General features: G+C 51.6%; 1 protein-coding gene across 1 annotated transcript; it reads left to right on the top strand.

The window, feature by feature from the left end:
- Window positions 1-3,064: 3,064 nt before the first annotated feature.
- On the top strand, window positions 3,065-12,396 carry TCTE1 (t-complex-associated-testis-expressed 1). The gene is made up of 4 exons (XM_008068690.1): window positions 3,065-3,413; window positions 4,998-5,566; window positions 8,649-9,098; window positions 12,183-12,396. The coding sequence occupies exons 1-4, from the start codon at window positions 3,158-3,160 to the stop codon at window positions 12,357-12,359; spliced, it is 1,452 nt and encodes a 483-aa protein (XP_008066881.1). The 5' UTR covers window positions 3,065-3,157; the 3' UTR covers window positions 12,360-12,396.
- Window positions 12,397-15,803: the final 3,407 nt, after the last annotated feature.

Here is a 15,803-nt window from a genome sequence, read left to right as displayed (position 1 = left end):
AATTTTTTATTTATTGTAGAGACGAGGTCTCACCAAGTTGCCTGGGCAGGTCTCAAACCCACGGGCTTAGGCAATCCACTCGCCTCGGCCTCCCAAAGTGCTAGGATTACAGGCTGAGCCACTGAGCCTGGCCTCATATATCTTCTTTTGAGAAGTGTCTGTTCATGGCTTTTGCCCACTTTTTAATGGGGCTGTTTGGTTTTTTTTCCTTTCAGAGCATTTGAGTTCCTTATAGATCCTAGATATTCGGACTTTGTCAAATACACAGTTGGCAAATATTTTTTCCCTTTCTGTGGACTGTCTCCCCACTCTCTTAATGGTTTCGTTTGCTTTGCAGAAGTTTGTCAGTTTGATGAGGTCCCACTTGTCTATCTTATCTCTTATGGTATGGGCACTTGGGATTTTGATGAGACATTGGTTGCCAGTTCCAATTTTCATAAGGGTATCTCCTGTGTTTTCTAAGGTTCTTATAGCTTGAGGTTTTACATTTAGGTCTTTGATCCATTTGGAGTTGATTTTTGTGTATGGTGATAGGTAGGGGTCCTGTTTCAATCTTCTGTATATGATCAGCCAGTTTTCCCAGCACCATTTACTGAATAGGTTCTCCTCTCCCCAGTGGTTGTTGTTGGAGACTTTGTCAAAGTTGAGTTGATTGAGAAATTGAGGCTTTGCTTCTAGAATCTCTATCCTGTTCCATTGGTCCATATGCCTGTTCTTGTACCAATACCAGGCTGTTTTGATTATTGTAGCCTTATAGTAAAGTTTGAAGTCTGGAAGTATGATACCTCCTGCTTTGTTTCTTTTGCTAAGGATTGTTTGGGCTATTTGTGGTCATTTATGTTTCCATATGAACTTCTGTATTGTCATTTCCAGGCCTGAGAAGAATAATGTTGGTAATTTAATGGGTATTGTGTTGAATCTGTAGATTGCCTTTGTTAGGATGGACATCTTAACAATGTTGATTCTTCCTATCCATGAGCAAGTAATATTTTTCCATTTGTTTGTGTCTTCTTGGATTTCTTTGAGCAGTGTTTTGTAGTTCTCATTGTAAAGATCTTTCACTTCTCTGGTTAGGAAGATGCTGAAGTAGTTCTTTTATTTTCTTTTCTTTTGTGGCTATTGTGAATGGGATTGTGCTTTTTATTTTGTTCTCCGCCTGCTTGTTGTTGGTGTATAAGAATGCAATTGTCTTTTGCACATTTATTTTGTATCCCAAGACTTTGCCAAAGTCCTTTATCAGTGCAAGCAGGTTTTTCATAGATTCTCTTGGATTTTCGAGGTAGAGGATCATATCGTCAGCAAAGAGGGATAACTTAACTTCCTCTTTTCCTATTTGGATGCCCCTGATTTCCTTCTTTTGTCTAATTGCTCTAGCTAGGACTTTCAATACAATGTTGAACAAGAGCGATAAGAGTGGGCAGCCTTGTCTTGTTCCAGTTTTCAGGGGAAATGTTTCCAGTTTCTGTCTGTTTAGTAATATGATAGCTGTAGGTTTATTGTAGATGGAGCTTACTATTTTGAGGTATGTTCCCTCTATACCTAGATGTTCGAGGGTTTTTATTAAGAAGGAATGCTGGATTTTATCAAAAGTTTTTTCTGCATCTAATGATATAATCATGTGGTTCCTGTTTTTATATCTGTTGATGTATTTAGTTACATTTATGGTCTTGCAGATGTTAAACCAGCCCTGCATCCTGAAGATGAAGCACACTTGGTCATGGTGAATGGTTTTTGAGATGTGTTTTTGGATCCGATTTGCTAGAATTTTGTTAAGGATTTTTACATCTATGTTCATAAGGGATATTGGCCTGTAGTTCTCTTTTTTTGTTGGATCTTTACCCGGTTTGGGTATTAGTGTGAGGTTAGCTTCATCAAATGATTTGGGGAGAATTGCATCTTTCTCAATTGCCTGAAATACTTTCAATAGAATTGGTATCAGCTCCTCCTTTTATGTTTTGTAGAATTCTGCTGGAAAGCCGTCTGGTCCAGGGCTTTTTTTTTTTTGGTAGATAGTTTTCTTATGACAAAGTCAATTTCCTGGGTTGTTACTGGTCTATTTAGTGTCTCAATGTCTTCTTGTTTCAACCCAGGGAGATTATGTGATGTCAGAAAGTCCTCCATTTTATTGAGGCTATCAAGTTTGTTTCCATACAGGTGTGCATGATAATCTCTGATAATCTTTTGTATTTCTTCGGGGTCAGTTGTGATTTGATCTTTTGTTTTTATTTGAGCTTTTCCTCTCTTTTTCTTGGTCATTTTAGCTAAGGGGCCATCAATCTTGCTAATTCTTTAAAAGAAACAGCTTTTTTTGTTGATGTTTTCCATGATTTTTCTTTTTTTTTTTTTTTTTTGAGTTGGAGTCTCACTCTGTCACCCAGACTGGAGTGCAGTGGCCACTCCCGGCCACCGCAGCCTCGACCTGCTGGGCTCCGGCGATCCTTCCGCCTCAGCCTTCCGAGTAGCTGGAATTACAGACACGTGCTACCACGCCCGGCTAATTTTTTTTGTAGAGATGAGGTCTCACCTGCCCAGGCGGATCTCAAACCCACGGGCTCAAGCTCTATGATATGTTTGTCTTCCATGTTCCATATTTGGGCTCTTGTTTTGGTGATCTGGATTCTCCTTCTTTTTCTTTTCTTTTTTTTTTTTTTGAGTTGGAGTCTCACTCTGTCGCCCAGACTGGAGTGCAGTGGCACGCTCCTGGCCACCGCAGCCTCGACCTGCTGGGCTCCGGAGATTCTTCCACCTCACCCTTCCAAGTAGCTGGAACTGCAGGCACGTGCTACCATGCCCGGTTAATTTTTTGATTTATTGTAGAGATGAGGTCTCACCAAGTTGCCCAGGTGGGTCTCAAACCTGCGGGCTCAGGCAATCCACTCACCTCAGCCTCTCAAAGCGTGGGATTACAGGCTGAGCCACCGAGCCCGGCTGGATTCTCCTTCTAAAGTTAGGTTTTGGTGGTCTCCAGAGACTGACTCTTAAGTACCACTCTGCCCTACCTATCTTGGTAAATGCCCACCAAGACTCCCAACACAACTCCTCTGCCCTCTTCCTCTTGCTCTAGATCTCCACCTGCATCAAGGACCTGCCAGTCTGAGCAGTTTTCTGTCCCAAGGTCACCAAGGGGCTACCTGCTCCCCCACTGCCAGCCTCCAGCATGCAGGAGGCCTTCATGACACCAACACCTTCGGGCCCCAGCCACTCCTCAGTCTCCACCCAGGACAAGTCCTCCTCTGGCCCACAGCCCTCGAAGCCCTCGGTCGTGCCAGGCCCCACGAGGTCCAAGAACCCCAGTTCCAGGGCCAATTCCCACCTGATGCGCCGGATCATTGCAGAGGATGCCGAGTGGTCACTGGCCATTGTGCCCCTCCTAACAGAGCTCTGCATTCAGCACATCATCAAGAACTTCCAGAGTGAGCCTGTCTCTGCTGTGGGTGGGGAGGGGCAGGCCAGAGGTCAGGCAAGGTGGTGTGAGAACTGAGAAACTGGGTCCTGGGCAGCCTCTCCCTCCCACATGGCACCCTCTCACCCACTCAACACTTCTCTTCCACCCACAGCCCAGCCAGTGTCTCCTGCTGTACTCACAAGTCCCATCAGACACCTACCACCCTGTGCCCTCTGTGCCTCTGCCCTCTCCTGGCCTTTTCCATTCTGTCCAGAAAAACCCAGCCTGAACTACTCATAAGGGGTGGAGGGGAACCCCCAGAACATCAGAATTTATTTATAAAAAATTATGTATTTATTCTTACATGTTTAAACTTCAGTTACCTTCAAAGTACTCTCCGTCTGATGCAATATACCTATTGACATGCTTTTCCGCTGCTCAAAACAGTTTCTAAACTTGTCAGTTTTGACGCCTTTTAGTGCTTCTACGTTTTTAGTTTCAACTCCTCCACATTGGCAAAACATTTCCCTTTGAGGACTTTTTTCATCTGGAAAAACCAAAAAAAAGTCACTCAGGGAAAGACCCAGTGAATAGGAAGGGTGGGGCACAAAGGTCATGCTGGTTTTGACCAAAAACTGCTGAACACTCAGCACGGTGTGGACAGGTGCACACCTAAATCACCCCTCATGAAATGGGCAAACATGTTGAAAGAATCTCCACAAAAAACTCACCGAAGCCGAATGCAGCCTCTCACAACAACATTAGCTGCTGTACTGATGCAGATGGGTTCCTAGAACACTTACCTAGTGGGAGAAGCCTGTACTACAAAGGGCCCGCCCTCCAGAAGATAATTCTGAGTTTTCTGGGTCTTCCTCTTGTATTTCCTCTTCCAGAAAGCCCTCCTAGGTTAACCACCCTCCACTCTGATGGAGTCTTCCATGCTATGTGTGGGCTCTCGGTTGGTTCTGAACTCTATGCTCTGTAATATCCATCCTTTCCAAAGATGGGGAACTCTCTGAGGACAGGGCCATCATATGTCTACACAACTGTGGCCACCTGTATATATCTACATACATATGTGTGTGTGTGTGTGTGTGTGTGTGTGTGCGCGCGTGTGTGTGTGTGTATACATTGTACTTGTTTATTGACTGCCTCCCCTCATTAGCATGTAAACTCCGAGAGGGAGGGGCTTCTTCTATTCTGCTCACTCTCAGCACTTCAAACAGTGTCTAGCAGCACATAGTGAGTGCTAAAAAAAATCGATTTTGAAATGAATGAATCGAATCACATTGAGAGCTCTGAAGCCAGGAATTGTCTCCTCCATCAGACTAGGTGATAATTGAGGGTTGGATCCAAGATTGGTCCTCAGACTGGGAGCTCCCAGAGATCAGATGGGAACAGAGGCTGAGATGACCTCCCTCAGGCCGGGAGTACCCCAGAGCCAGGGGCTGTGTCTCCCCTGCAGATTGAGCCTGAGAGCAGAGGCTGTCTGTCCCCTGAGACTGGGTCTCCCCCTTCCTCAGTGCCCCCAGGCAGGCCCAGCTCAGGGTTCTATGTTGTGGCCCTACAGCCCAGCACTGTGACCCCTGCTTCCTTTTCTCTGTTCCCAAAGATAACCCCATCCTGAAGCAGCTGCTCCCGGAGCACCAGCAGAAGGTCCTGAGCCACCTGTCCCCTGACCTGCCACTGGCTGTGACAGCCAACCTGATCGCCGACGAAAGCTACTGGCGCCGCTGCTGCACGCAGCGCTGGCCCATGTGCCACGTGGCCGGGCACGGCGGCAACTGGAAGCGCATGTTCTTCGAGAGGCACCTGGAGGACCTGCTGAAGCACTTCATCCCGGGCACCACGGACCCCGCGGTGATCCTGGACCTGCTGCCGCTCTGCAGGGACTACGTGCGCCGCATCCACGTGGACCAGTTCCTGCCGCCCGTGCTGATGCCGTCACCGCCCATGACCGAGGACCAGTCAGACTCGGGCAGCGAGGGAGAGATGGAGGAGGCCGCCCTCGACCACTACCAGCTGGGCGACCTGGTGGCAGGCCTGAGTCACCTGGAGGAGCTGGACCTGGTGTACGGCGTCAAGGACTGCGGCATGAACTTCGAGTGGAACCTCTTCCTCTTCACCTACCGCGACTGCCACGCCTTGGCGGCCACCATCAAGGCATGCCACACCCTCAAGGTACCATTGGCCAGCAGCCTCTCCCCACCCCTTCTCAGCATCTCTCAGATTCTCTCTCCCCTTCTCTTCCTCCTCCTCTGTCTTTTTTTTTTTTTTTTTTTGGTAGAGACAGGGCCTTGCTATGTTGCCCAGGCTGATCCTAAACTCCTGGGCTCAGGCGATTCCCCCACCTCGGCCTCCCCAAGTGCTGGAATGACAGGTGTGCGCCTCCGTGTTCTGCCCACATTTTTTCCTTCTCTCTCATTAGCCATGTGTTTTTTAATGCACCCTGCACCAAGCCCCCATGTTCTGGGCATGCAGAACAAGGCACTGCCCTCCCAGTTCAGTTTGCTTCCGGGGAGGTGCATCTGCACTCCAGACCGTGTCCTTGGTGCTGAAGACACAACGATGAGCGAAATTACACCATTTGTGCCTTCTGCAGCTAACAGTCTGGTGGAATAAAAGGCTCTAATCAGCAACCAGAGAAACATAAGATTGCAGCCAGAATAGGGCTGCCCGATTTAGCAAGCAAAAATACAGGACGTCCTATTTGAATTTTGGATAAACAACCCATAATTTTCCAGTGTAAGTATGTCCCAAATATTCTATGGGCCATGTCGTAGTTTACTGGAAATTTAAATTTAACTGAGTATCCTGTATTTTTTTTTCTGGCCATCCTGAACTGGGATGAATGCTATGCAGAAGAGATACTCACATGAGAGATTATGAAAGGGGCATTGGGCCTTGCCAAGGAAGGCTCCCCTGAGCAAGTGTCACTTATGTAGAGATGAGAAGAAGGAGTGACAGTCTAAGGAAAGAGGGAGGAACTTTCCAGGCAGAGGGGGCAGCACATACAAGCCATGTGTGCAGAGTGAACATGGCCGACTCAAGGGATGGACAGAGAAGGATGTGTAGCCAAACCCATGTGTGAGGGAGCAGGGCAGGATGGAAACAGAGAGGCGGTAAGCAGTCAGCCATGCTGGGCGAAGGAGGCCTTTTTGGGAGCCTGTCTATCTTTAGCAGCTCTGGGACACTGCCCAAGGGTTTTAGGCAAAAAGCAGATGACATTATTGGATTTTGTGTGTGAAAATATCCCTCTGGCTATGGGGGAGACTGGCCCAGGCAGGGCGACAGTGGACATGGAAACCACCTAGGAGACCATTGCCAAATCCAGGTGGAGATGAAGGTGATTTTAACTAGGGTCGTGTCTGGAGAGACTGAGAGAGGTGGAGAGATTCAAGGCAGTCAAGTAAACTGGCCTTGCTGGCCTAGGAGGAGCTAGAGGAGAAGAAAGGAGAAGGGGGTATCAAGGCTCTTGGCTTGTGAGGCCAGATGGTCAGAGCAGCCATTTGTAGAGGCAGGGAGTGAGGAGGGAGGACCAGTTTGGAGGTGAGGATAGTGAGTTTCCGTTTGAGGCATCCCAAAGAAAGCGTCCTCCCGCTAGTTGGGTGGAGGACCTGAAGCTCAGATGAGAGGCTTGCACTGAGCATGGAGATGTGTGCTGTGTTCATGAAGGTGACTGTTGTGGCCGTGGATCTGGATGGAGTCTCATGAGGGAGAGCCAAAAGCAAGACAAGAAGAGTCCTGTTATTTGATGGAAGAAGAAGAAGCTTGCCAGGCAACCAGAGCGGGGGAGGAAATGGGGGACATGGCGTTGTATCACTGAGCCAAGGGAAGGTGCATTTCAAGTAGACAGAGTGAGCAATGGGCAGAATGGAGCTGAGGACTGGGTTTAGCAAGCATGGAGGTCCCTGTGGGGAGCTATTTCAGTGGCACGTCAGGAGCAGGGGCCAGGGAGCCATGGCATTCGGAGGGGAGTGGGAAGTGAGGGATGGGAGGCTGTGATCAGCTTTTTCAAGAACTTGGCTGTGAAGGGAGAAAGGCAGAGCCATAACAGACGGGAGTTTTGGGTTTTCTAAAGATGAACCTTACATGTGTCTTCTATCCAGCTCCACGAAAGAGGCTGACTGTAGGACTACAAGAGAGAGACACAGGTTCATAGACCAAAGAAGTTTCCTGAGAAGGCAAGAGGGTGAGACTTAGGACTACGGCGGGACAGTTGGCCCTGGACAGGAAGGAGAGGGGGTGTGATGGGCAGCAGTGGGCCTGTTTGGTATCAGGAGAATGAAGGGTTCCCATTCAATGGCCCCTGAAGCCTGAGGAGGCTGGAAAAGGTTGAAATAGTCGATATAGATTTTGAGAATACTTTGGCCAGAGAAACAGAGCAGGATTGGCACACAGCATTGCAGGCCTATGGGTGGCTCCAGTGAGACCAACTGGTCCCATCATGTGACATTCTCCACCATGCCAGTTACTTTCACTCAAACACGTGAGTGGGGTTGGCCCAGGGTAGGGCTTTGCCAGATAGAAGCGATGAGAAATGAGAGAGACAAAAACGCTAAACTAGCTAAGAGGTCAGTAGAAAGGGTTGGGAGAGAGGGCAGCCACTCAGAGGTCTCAAGGGAGTGAGGGGAGTGGAAGCAGCCAGTGAGACGGAGAGGAGGACTGGCTCCCCTATATAATATTCAGACTGATAGCCCCCACCCCTTTCTTTTATTTCCTCCTTCCATTCGTCTCCTGTTTCTCACCCTCCCCACTTTCTCCCTGGTTTTCGCAACCTCCTTCAAAGAGTCCCTCTCCTTGCCAGGGTGGATGTTGGCAGGTAGGGGAGGGCGCAGTAGGGACTGGGGCCCCAGACACACTGGATCCAAATCTGCCTCCACTGCTCAATCACTGTGTTACTCTGGGCACAGGATGTAACTGCCCTGAGTCTCTGTTCTCGATCTGTAAAATGGAGAGAACATGCTGCTCTTCATTGGGATGCTGAGGGCTGGTGATGATGGTTATGAGATATTCGAGCCACATATCCAGCACATAGTAGTTGCTCAATAAATGGTAGCTTTCCCCCCTGCTACCTGCCACCAATTCTGCACTACTCTGCCATGCTGGCAGGTCTGCCCCTCCCAAGAACCAGCCAGGTGGCCAGTACCAGGCAAGCAGAGCCTGGGGCTTCCCTGGGACTCTCTCCTCTGCCTGCTGAAGGCAGGAGGTAGGCCAATGATCCCCAGCTGGCAGGTACTGTAAACCCTCTACCTGCCCACAGATCTTCAGGCTGACACGAAGCAAGGTGGATGATGACAAGGCACGCATCATCATTCGGAGCCTCCTGGACCACCCAGTCCTCGAGGAGCTGGACCTGTCGCACAACCTCATTGGGGACCGCGGCGCGCGTGGCGCTGCCAAGCTGCTGAGCCACAGTCACCTGCGTGTGCTCAACCTGGCCAACAACCAGGTGCGTGCACCTGGTGCCCAGTCCCTGGCTCACGCCCTGGCACAGAACACCAGCCTCATTTCCCTCAACCTGCGCCTCAACTGCATCGAGGATGAGGGTGGCCAGGCTCTGGCCCATGCCTTGCAGACCAACAGGTGCCTCACAACGCTGCACCTCGGTGGCAACGAGCTGTCCGAGCCCACCGCCACGCTACTGTCCCAGGTGCTCGCTGTCAACACCACGCTCACCAGCATCAACCTGTCCTGCAACCACATCGGGCTGGTGAGCCACCGCTTCTGGGCCCTCTGAGGGTGGGTGTGGAATCCAGCTGCCTCGGGGTACTTGCAGGTTCGAGACCAGCCTGGGCAACTTGGCAAGACTTCGTCTCTACAAGAATTTTAAAAATTAGCTGGACATGGTGGCGCATGCCTGTAGTTCCAGCTATTTGGAAGGTTGAGGAGGAAGGATCTCCTGAGCCCAGCAGGTTGAGGCTGCGGTGACCATGAGCATGTACTGCACTCCAGCCTGGGTGGCAGAGTGGGACTCCGACTCAGAAAAAAAAAAAAAAAAAAGCTGAGCGCAGTGGCTCAAGCCTGTAATCCCAGCACTTTGGGAGGCCAAGGTAAGGGGATTGTCTAAACCCACAGGTTCGAGAACAGCCTGGGCAACTAGGTGAGACCTCTTCTCTACAACAAATAAAAAAATTAGCCAGGCATGGTAACGCATGCCTGTAGTTCCAGCTACTTGGAAGGCTGAGGCGGAAGGATTGCTGGAGCCCAGCAAGTCGATGCTGGGGTGGCCGTGAGTGTACCACTGCACTCCAGCCTGGGCAACAGAGTGAAACTCCAACTCAAAATTAAAAAAAAAAAGTCACACACTTTCCATGCTACACACAGCATCGAATACCCATGCACACTGTGCTGGTGAGTGTGTCCCAGTATCCATTATTTTCTCTTTAATCCTCACAGTCATCTAAGTAAGATGAGTATTCTTAACCCCACTTTCCAGTTGGAAAATTGAGTCTCAGAGAGGGTAGTGAATTTCCCAAGAGCATCAAGTCAGTAGAAAGTGACAAATCTGTGATTCGAACCCAAGCCTGAAAGCCTGAGTTCTTTCTAATAGGGCCTCTCAAACTTTCATGACCAACTCAGGGAGTAAGAAATGGAATTTACATGAGCACCTAGTGAACATATATATAAATATAATGTCACTGAAATCTACTTTTGGCCGGTGTTCAGTGGCTCAGCCTATAATCCCAGCACTTTGGGAGGCCAAGGTGAGTGTATTGCCTGAGCCCATGGACTTGAGACCCACCTGGGCAACTTGACGATACCTTGTCTCTACAATTGAAAAAATCAAAAAAATTAACTGGGCATGGAAGCGCGTGCCTGTAGTTCTGGCTACTTGGAAGGCTGAGGCAGAAGGATCGCTGGAACCCAGCAGGGCAAGGCTGTGGTGGCCGGGAGTGTGCCACTGCACTCCAGTCTGGGCAACAGAGTAAGACTCCAACTCAAAAAAGAAAGCAAGAAATCTACTTTTACTGCTGGTGATATATACTGATGTTTCCTTTATATTCTATTCTATTTCTTTTTTTTAAGTTGGAGTCTCACTCTGTCACCCAGGCTGAAGGGCAGTGACTGCTTCCGGCCACTGCAGCCTCGACCCACTGGGCTCCAGCGATCCTTCCACTTCAGCCTTCTGAGTAGCCAGAATTACAGTCATGCACTACCATTCCTGGCTAATTTTTTGATTTATTGTAGAGATGAGGTCTTGCCAAGTTGCCCAGGCGGATCTCGAACCCGGCTCAGGCAATCCACTCACCTCAGCCTCCCAAAGCGTAGGATTACAGGCTGAGCCACTGAGCCCAGCTCTATTTCATTTTTTTAAATGCTTCTGTGACTCATGAAATTGACTTTGGAACACGCTGTTGGGTCACAACCATAGAATGGCAGCATTCTGCATCCCAACATGAAATTCATTCACGTTGGGCTTGGCCCACCCAACCCAGAAGGGACTGGAGCTGTGAGGACTACTGGGGGTGCCCTATGGCCACTGAACCCATTACTAAACCTACCCATGGGAACGGCCTTGTGCGCGCGCGCGCGCACACACGTTGTCTCCAGAGGGGGAGACTACAAGTACTTGGAGACTACTTGGCTTCCAGTAGTGAAGAGCCTAACCAGGAAATGACTGAAACAGGAGGACTGCACAATAGCTCCCATAACCAGAAGCCCCAGGGTAAGGATTCTGAGGTTGGTGAACCCCTGGGCTCAGCATCACCCTCTGCTCTACACACCCTAGCCATGTGGCTGTGGCCCCAGGCTGGCTGTTATAGTTCTGACATCTCACTAGGAGACATGCCCAGACCAGAGAAAGGGAGAACACTCCCCCTCTTTTGTTCTCTTTTCAGAGGGAGGAGAACTTTCCCAAATGCCACCCCTTCAAAACGTCCCCTTCACATCTTGTTTTGTCTTTGAGTCGGGAGTCTCACTCTGTCACCCAGGCTAGATAGAGTGCAGTGGTGTGATCATGGCACACTGCAGCTTCGACCTTCTGAGCTCAAGCAGTCCTCCCACCTCAGACTCCCAAGTAGCTGGGACTACTGGCGCACACCACCACACCTGGCAATTTTTGCTTTTTGTAGAGATGGAATCTTGCTATGTTTCCTAGGTCAGTCTCAAACTCCTGGGCTCAAGCAATCCTCCCACCTCACCCTACCAAAGTGCTGGGATTATAGGTGTGAGCTACTGCATCCAGCCAGCTGTACATCTTGCTAGACAGATTTGCCCCACATGCCCACAGCTGAACCAAAGGTATGTAATTATCAGAGATCCCTGTTTTTCAAACCACTGGGGGTTGAGAAATCAATTTAGTGAGTCTTCACCACCATGTTTTGAATGGACTGAAATAGAATATTGAATGTGCCGCACAAGTAAGTTTTGTTTTGTAAAATTGTTGTTTTAGCCGGGCTCGGTGGCTCAGCCTGTAATCCCGCGCCTTTGAGAGGCTGAGGTGAGTGGATTGCCTGAGTCCGCGGGTTCGCAACCTGCCTGGGCAACTTGGCGAGACCTCATCTCTACAATAAATTTTAAAAATGAGCCGGGCGTGGTAGCGCGCTCCTGTAGTTCCAGCTACTTGGAAGGCTGAGGCGGAAGGATCGCCGGAGCCCAGCATGTCGAGGCCGCGATGGTTGGGAGCGGCCCACTGCACTCCAGTCTGGGTGAGAGAGTGAGACTCCAACTCAAACAAACAAACAAACAAACAAAAAACTGTTGTCTTAGTCACATTTACTTAAAGATGTGTAGTGTGTGCATGTGATCCTGGGTAGTGATGTAAAATGACCCCTTCCCTTTGCTTTGCTCCCAGGATGGTGGGAAGCAGCTCCTAGAAGGCATGTCAGACAACACGACCCTCCTGGAATTTGACTTGCGCCTGTCAGATGTCGCCCAGGAGAGCGAGTACCTCATTGGCCAGACCCTCTATGCCAACCGAGAAGCAGCCCGCCAGCGGGCCTTGAATCCCGGCCACTTCATGTCACACTGATCACTGCCGATGGCCCTGAGAACCCCATGGGATGAGACGGGCAACAGGGCCAGAGCAGTGATCTGACGTGGGTCTGCCCCAGCCCCATCCCTCAGTTCATGCCCCTGCCTTGCCTGCTGTGGAGTGTCATACTGGCTCAGGGGCAGGGGAATGGGAGACCACGAATATCCTTGGAGTGAGTGCTCAAGGGTTGTGCGGATAAAGCTGTGAGGCAGGGACGGGAGCCTGGGGTGGGGGCGGAGGGGGTATGAAGTGGGGACCCAGCCCCTGTGCCCAGAGAGCGCCATTACTGGACCCCCATAAATGATCAACTTCTTCTAGGAACAGGAAAGTCAGAGAGGACTCTGAGGAACTGTGCCTGCCCAGACTCTCCCATGGGGGCCGCCCACCTCCGTGACCTCCATCCCACCGTTTTCCTATTGACAGACCCTTGACCTTCAAACATACATACATACAAATGCACGTGTGCATGCTCCTCTGGCTGCAGCAGAGCTATGCCTGGCTCTTTCTGCCACCCTCACCCCTGCAGATGCCATCTCCCTGTTGCTTGACCCTACAGGTCATGCTATCCCCTAGTCCTCCAACCTCCAACCTGCGAAGGGGACAACAGAAGTGTCAGGAGGGGCTCAGACCTCCTGGCCTTCCCTGGGAGACACCTGTAGATGATGACTGCTAAGGAAAGATGGCAGTACCCTGAGAGCGTCTCACAGGAGGGAGGAGGTAGAGAAAGAGGTGCCACTCCAGTCCAGGAAGTCAGTGAGTCATCCACAACTTTATTATCCACCATTTTGATTTGTACAATCTTTGCGCTTGGAAATTCACGACAGAAAGGCCACAGTGTGATGCACCCAAGTGACAGAGACCTGTCTCCTCCCCAGCCAGGCCAGCCCACCCCACAAGCCCTTGCCCCCAAGACACCTGGAGCTTTCTGGGTGCCCTCCATGAGTTCCTGTTACCCCACAGCCACCCACCCTGGGGCCATACCCACAGGAGTCTCATCAGCCCACGAGGTTGCAGGAGGATCTGATTCAGGTTTGCCCCATCCCTCATCATCCTTGGGCAGCAAGACCCAGAGCTTCCAGACTCCGTCCCCAGAGGGTGGGTCAGGGGCAGCACCCACAGCCCAGGGTGCCTGCTCTCCAGGGCTCCTTCCAACAAGCAATGAGCAGAGCACCAGAAGGGGCTTGGGAGTGATTGCATGTGCGTGCCTGTCTGGGCAACCTAGAGTCTGTCTGTGCCTGACACCCTCTGACTGTTCTGGAGTGCAAACGTGTAGGTGTGAGGGTGTGTGTGAGTGTGTGTGTATAGCCACAGCTGCTAGCAGAGGTTCTAATTAGAGAAACAAGAACATTCAGTGTAAAGTTTAATTTTAGAGATTAATTAATTTTCTGGTTTTCGTTTTCCCTGGCAATCCATAAAGCTACCAAGAAAATAGACCAAAGAATTGGCTTCTCTCTAAGTCTGTGCGTGTGTGGGAGGTGAGGCTGTCTGTGTGAGACCTAGGCAGAAATGGTCAATACAGGCAAAAATAATAATGGGGTCCCCCTCCCCGCTTCTCAGGCCAGGCTCTGTCTCTGGAATGTGCCTGAGGAAGGAGAAGCCAAGTTCCTCCCTCCCTGAAGCCACAAGGTGGCCAAGTTGCCTTCACATGGGGCATGACATCCAGGTGCCAGCTAGCCAAGACATGGGACCTGTGGCCACAGCTTGCCACCTGTACCTCACCTGTACCTTCTAGTTCAGAGGAACTAGAAAGAGGAATACTCCAAATGCCAGGACCCCGAGAAGCACAGCCTCGGGATCCAGGCGGGTGTGGTGCTGGCAGGCAGGTGGGCACTGCTCCTCAGGAGAACCTTCCTGCCCAAGCCTCCCTCTCCCTGGCCTCTCCTCTCCTCCCCTTATAAATCCTGGGACATGGTGTCCCCACAATTTGGGCCCCTCACCTCCCCCTTGGGAAGGAAGGGGAGCCAGAGGTGATGTTGCATAGGTGAAGGCTATGCCCATTGGTGGGAGCTGGCTTGGCTGGGGGGTAGGAAGATGGGAGGGGTTAAAGGAAAAGTGGGGGTTCCGATGGCTCAGGCAGAGCAAGAAGCCTCAGGGGTGAGAAATGCAGGTGGCCCAAGGATTATCCTCTCTAGCCTGAAATGTGAGCTCAGTCCCTGGGCACTAAATCTGCTGGGAAAATTTTAGCCAGGGGAGCTGGGAGGGCAGGGAGTCGTACACAGACATGCACACGGAAGCACATCGGGGTGGAGGTGGGGGGGCACAGGGAAAGAAGGCGGTGTCAGAGCTCGGGAGAACAGGACGTGGGGCCAGCGCCCTGGGGTGGTGGCAGGATGCCCCTGTAAAGCCCCTGGGACACACAGCAGGGCTTCAGCTCACGGGATAGGGAAGGATGAAGGGGGCGGGCAAGATTTCAAGAATTCCTGCCTCTGACCCTGCCACTGGAATTGAGTATTTCTCCAGTTGGGGCTTGTGACAATGTCCTCAGCCCCGAAGAGGTGTGTGAGCCAGACGAGCACACTCCCCGCCTCCCCACAGGTCTAAGGGAGGCAAGGGCCACGCCCCAGACTCCCCACCTTCGGCGGTCCTTTCCCTCTAGCCTCCACTGCCCTCTCCTTCACTGCCACCCGCTTCTGGAGTTCCCCGTTGTCACCCAGTCTATCTCCTGCTCTCTCCACTTCATCACTCGCCCTGGCCAGCTTGAACAAACGACGCCTGGGTGGCATCTCGCCTCTCGAAAGGGAGCTCCCGCCCAGAACCAGGTGAGGAGGCTGCTGCTGGAGGCTGCCGTCTAGAGAAAGGACTGAGGTACACAGCCATCCACATCTCGCTGGCCCCTCCCCCTGCTCTTCGGGGGCCGGGGTGCGGGAGGTGAGTGACGTCTGTGTGGTGAGCACAGTCCCTCCGGACCCGGACTCCGGGCCCGGTGAGATCAACAACCGTGGGGGGCGTGGCAGAAAGGAAACCCCAGCCTTTGGGGACAGCGCCAAGAAGAGGACGGCAACATCTCCGCGGTGTAGGGAGAGAGCATCGAGGTTGACACCCGGCCCAGCCCCAGACCCACCGAGCTCATCAGCTAGCTGGCAGCCAGCCTGCTGGTCACCAAGCCGTCACCCCTTCGATGCAAAGCGGCCCCCCGGGGGGGGGGTGCGAGGCACCGGAAGAAGGAAAGCCCCAAGCTTCCTTCTCCACAGCCTCTAAACCTCCCAGCCGCACAGCGAGGGCCTCTCGCTTGGGGCCACGGCGGGTCCCCCAGCGCAGTTGCCAAGTAACAGTCAGAAGATCCGCTGAAAGCTGGACGGGAGGGAGCTGTCCCCGCGGAAACCCAGAGGTGGGGCTGGAAGAGACGACTCTGCCAAGGCGCGACGCTCGGGGAGCGGCCCACCCCCCGCCACCCACGTGTCTCTCTATGTACAGGGACCGCGCGGCCGGGGTCTCTCCGGC

The sequence above is a fragment of the Carlito syrichta genome, unplaced genomic scaffold (assembly GCF_000164805.1).
Source record: "Carlito syrichta isolate Samal-C Ts95f unplaced genomic scaffold, Tarsius_syrichta-2.0.1 Scaffold311474, whole genome shotgun sequence".
NCBI classification, from domain to species: Eukaryota; Metazoa; Chordata; class Mammalia; order Primates; family Tarsiidae; genus Carlito; species Carlito syrichta.
Note: the sequence above shows the minus strand (reverse complement) of the source record. Positions and strands in the feature narration are given on the sequence as shown.

Coding starts and splice junctions, on each gene's coding strand:
- TCTE1 (XM_008068690.1), top strand. CDS start 3,158: ATGCAGGAGGCCTTCATGACACCAACACCTTCGGGCCCCAGCCACTCC. Junction 3,414..4,997: donor CATCATCAAGAACTTCCAGA/GTGAGCCTGTCT, acceptor CTGTTCCCAAAG/ATAACCCCATCCTGAAGCAG. Junction 9,099..12,182: donor CCTGCAACCACATCGGGCTG/GTGAGCCACCGC, acceptor CTTTGCTCCCAG/GATGGTGGGAAGCAGCTCCT.